The sequence below is a fragment of the Cryptomeria japonica genome, chromosome 8 (assembly GCF_030272615.1).
Source record: "Cryptomeria japonica chromosome 8, Sugi_1.0, whole genome shotgun sequence".
In the NCBI taxonomy this organism is placed as follows: domain Eukaryota; kingdom Viridiplantae; phylum Streptophyta; class Pinopsida; order Cupressales; family Cupressaceae; genus Cryptomeria; species Cryptomeria japonica.
Genome location: NC_081412.1, coordinates 529,462,771 through 529,467,558, shown reverse-complemented (window position 1 = coordinate 529,467,558; position 4,788 = coordinate 529,462,771). Strand labels below are relative to the sequence as shown.

Here is a 4,788-nt window from a genome sequence, read left to right as displayed (position 1 = left end):
CTTTCATTAGTTGAGTTTATGAAGAAAAATTAAATGTGAATACATAGATTTTTTATTAGATTTGATAATGCGCCATTGTTCACAATGGATATAATAAAAGGTATAATATATATATATACCAATCATTCTAATGAAAGAGAGAAAGAAAATTCTTAAGTTTCTTTCCTAGTATCCATTTTTTGTGTGTATAGAAGTAGGTTTTTTGAAGTGGATTTTTATAATATATAAATTACTTTTTATTTAAAATTAAAACATGTTATTTTATTTTTCAATTGAATTTGAGAAATATTTGGAAGCGTAATTTGATCATTTTATTTTATATTTTATTATATTATTAAAAAACAACACATGCATCTATTTTACTTATAATTAATATAAAAATGAATTAAATATTAATTAAAAAGTTTTATTTCTATTATTAAGAACTAATTTAAGAAATATAAAATAATAAGAGTTAATATTTGTTATTATATCCTATATAAAATATGTTGAATAACTCAAATATTTCACCAATATTTAGAATGACTACTCTAAATAATTTAAATAAAAAGAAAGAGCCGTGAAAATAAAAGTTGAAGAAAAAAGAAATAAGCTTTCGAATCCACAATATTATTTAATTGACTTAATGTAACAAAAATATTATTTATACCGCAATGGTAGGCTTGTTTCGGCGCTGGCACTCCCACTGGGCACCTAGGAAAACCACTTTGCCGAGGCAAAATCCGCATACATTGGGTTACACATGACTATAAGAGAAGGTTTAAAAAAAGTGTGGCTTGAGAGCGACTCACTAAACATCATCAAATGTGTGAGTAAACACACTGAGTCCAGCTAGACTATCAAACATTTAATTCAAGAGTGCCACATCATGATTACCAAATTGGATGAATTCAAAATTTCCAACATTTATCAGGAAGGCAACATGCCAACGGACCACCTAGCAAACATTGGTGTGAATTATGTAGATATACGGTGGTGGACGGGAAGGGAAAATTTCCCAATACAATTGTTTGAACTGAAAAGAAAGGACGCTGATTCTATCTATCATTCATCTCACAATAATGATGATAGATTGTTAAATGCCTAATGAAATTTCGTGGGATTTGAGTTCGAATTTCAATACTAGGGTTTCTAGAGCTTTCTTTTGTGTCTAATTTTTCATCTCCTAGTTCGGGTTTGGTGCTTACATCCAATTTTACAAAGGTAGATTGCATATGGGAGGTGATAAAAACAAAATGGAGCCAGCTTCATATAAGAAATTTGAAAAGAACATGGAGGTGTTGACAAAGATTACTGATGGGGGCCTTGTGTCGTATCTCATGAGGCCTCATGGCAATGACCCCAAAAATGACTGAGGATTTTGTGATAGTTGGAAGAAAGGTATCCTCACTACATTTGGGGTAGAGTTTAGAATCGATGAAGCCTTCATTGCAGAGATAATTGGCTTGCAGATGCATGGCAAGAAGTTTTATAGAGAGAGGAGGGAAACAAAATAGACCATTTCGGTCTTCTTTGACAAACAAAGCGACAGAGATAAGGTGTGAAAGATGGTTGATGATAATTATAACAAGAAGGACCTACAATCATTTTGGACAGATGTGGCTGAAGTGATTATGAGGTATATTACTCTTGATGGACGCTATTCCAGTATCTTCTCTTACCACTTTATGATTTTGAATCATTTTAGGCATAATGAAATAATTTCTTTGTCGTTCTACTTGTTATCTTCTCTTGAACATAGCCTAGTGAATCATGCCAAAAATAGTGACAACCCTATCTTGCACGAGGGGTAAATCATGCTCATTATGGAATATGCCAAGGATCATGGGGTTAAACCCTCTCCTGTCATAAAAACCCCCAATTCTTCAACCAACCCTGATGTACAAATTGTGTCTGACACGGAGATGGAGGAAGAAGGGTCTAGTATGGCTATGGACTGGTAGGACCTCAATGTCTTGGATTATTCAGACTACTATCCCTCTCAAGAGGAGGGTTCCCCACATAATATTACACCTGGCACTTGTAGCAGGAGAAGAAACAAAAACCCTAGATGGGATACCAATATGTATAAAATCCCTAACCCCAATCTATAGGGTTCTGATCCACCGAATATGAAAAAGTCTAAGTTAGGAAAAACTAGAGAAGCCAAGGGAAAGGAGGAGCAAATAAAGCTTGATATCCCCATTAACATTGAATAGGGGGATCAAGGGGATACTAAAAAAGACTCTAATTTTTATATTATCCTTAAAAGTTCTATTAAAAGCCATGAAAATTACTTTATTTGGGTCAACAAGGAGATCAACATGCTAAAGGAAGGAATTAAGGGTATTATTGACACTTTTATGGAGACGCCCATGGCACGCAAAACTAACAAGCTTATCCAAATGACACAGAAACTTATAGAAGATGTCAAGATCATGTAAACGGATCATGAATCGAGGATTGGTCAGTTGGAAATAAGCATGGAAGAGATTAAGGGCAAACTGAGGAATCTCGTCGATATTAGCAAGGAAGCCATGAATAGCAGTTTTGAGGGTCTTAAAAAGGTTAATTCGATGAGCCTAGCCCATCACCAGTATTCCACCCTCAGACACCAAATAGAAGAAGAAAATCCAGTTGCCAAACTTGCAAGGTACGAGATCACAGGTCACTACTGGCCCCTATACAAGGACAAGGAGCAAGAACCAGGAGAAGAGTACCTCCAGGTTCATCATGGAAGAGCTCGAGGAACTCAACAAGAGTATGATCCAAAATAATTCGGAGCTAATGCAATCTCTGGTTTAGTGGTTTTTTATTTTTTCTGTTAGTGGTTTTTGTGTTTTTGTTGTGTGGGCATAGCCCCTGCTTCTGTGGTTGTTTTGCCCTTATTTCTAGATTGGTTAGCGATTGTTAAATTTTTTGTATTTCTCTCTGACTTTGGGTTTCGGGTCCCTGTAAACCCTGTTTATCTTAATAAAAAACAAAAATATTATTTTTCATGTATAAATTTTATGGCATTTTATATTTCATAAGCCTCTTTAATTGATATAATATCTTGTCATTGTAAACTAGATTCATATTTTATTATCAATGTTTGACTTTAAATATAATTTTCAAGATGTTGATACTATTATCTTTAATTCAATATAATATATTTACATTGGAAATAAAATTCCATTGTAATATATTATATTACAAATAATTACAATTTCTATACAACCATTTCAATTTTAAATAATCTCAAAAATCAGGAAATGGCATACAAATTGTAATCGATCATGTACAATCTTCTAAAACAAGAGATGCAACTGTTATTAACAAAATTGACAACATAAATCATTCTTCGCAATTGGTTAACCAAGAAAAAAAGCCAAAAAAGACTGCCCTTGTGATTCCAAATTTCTTACATATGCCATGGCTAAAACTTTTTAAAATATTATTTTTTTAAATAGACATATTAAATCCTTTTCCAAACAATATAGTAGATATTGGAATAATACACTTCCTTAGACTTACAATAGAACACTACATTACAATAATTTATTATCCCATATACAATAATTTGTTTTCGTACATCACTGAATATCCCATTGAACCTAATAAGCATGGTAAGAGTGTACGTAACAAACAAAGAGTACACTTGCATTAAGCTATGGTAGTATGCAACTAGAAAATGATACAATGATGAAGCTAAAGATAGGTCAAAGAATAGATGTGGAAACGGCAAAGCTAAAGAGAAAACAGTCCATGAGACTCCCCTTAAGATACACATAGTTACTTAGCAGCCCATCCTTGATAAACCCTGCCTTCTCTAGAACTCCTGCCGAGGCCACATTCTCTGGGAGATCCAGAGCTTCAATCCTCGTTATTCCTTGCAACTCCTTCCATCCAATTTTGAGAGCAGTGATGACAGTTTGAGTGATGACACACATTTTCTAGTACTTCCTAGAGATGGCATACCCCATCTCTGCTCTGCAACTGTTCATTCCAAGGGTGAGGAATCACCACGTTTGCAACATATTCTCTTGCATGTTGCTTCGATTTGAAGGGCTCCCATGTCATAAAGCGTGTAACTTCCTCATGACTTACCCATTCATAGAAATCATCTACGTCAGCTATACTTGCATATGACTCAGCCATTCTTAATTTTGAAACTCTGATTTTCACTGGGATACTTGTATAACTCTCTCTCCTCAAGAAACTCAAAATCGCCAAAATTGTAGAAAAGAAAAAGCCACTCGAAGTTTCGAACAACTTGACTTTTTCATCTTATTACAGTAGATGGTAGACTTAGGTTTAGGTTTCCTTGTGAGAGGTGTAAGATGCAATTTATAGTCTTGTGTATGACTTGCTTTCTATGCTCGGTGCTCATCGTTCTAACCGACCATGTTTCACATGTTAAGAAGATAAAATTTGCTCGAATAGTAAAGTTAGGTATTACTTTGTTTCAATGGAGGAAAATTTGGAGTGTTGTAGAACTGTCTTCCATGTGGTAGGCTTTACCAAAAGCTGCAAATCCCCTCACCACTCTAAGCAAATGATACAAAAATATGTAAACTATGGCATATTTTTCCACTGACGTTGTATGCTACATGTGTTACAAATATTCTACTTCATTGATAGTGATACACACTCTTCACATTTCCTGGCACATATGAAGTTTAACTGATCGGCTTGTTTTTAAGAAATCGTATGTTAGAAGTCTAAGCTACAATTTATAGGTTGTTTAGTGCTGATTGTTGTAATTGACCATGTTTTACATTTTTGGAAGCCGAAACGTGATTGAATAATAATGTGTGGTTTGGCTCT

General features: G+C 34.2%; 1 protein-coding gene across 1 annotated transcript; it reads right to left on the bottom strand.

Annotated features, from left to right (window-relative positions):
- Nucleotides 1–3,680: 3,680 nt before the first annotated feature.
- On the bottom strand, nucleotides 3,681–4,119 carry LOC131055382 (uncharacterized). The gene is made up of 2 exons (XM_057989840.2): nucleotides 3,940–4,119; nucleotides 3,681–3,857 (listed from the first exon to the last, which is right to left on the bottom strand). The coding sequence occupies exons 1-2, from the start codon at nucleotides 4,117–4,119 to the stop codon at nucleotides 3,681–3,683; spliced, it is 357 nt and encodes a 118-aa protein (XP_057845823.2).
- Between the last annotated feature and the right edge of the window lie 669 nt (nucleotides 4,120–4,788).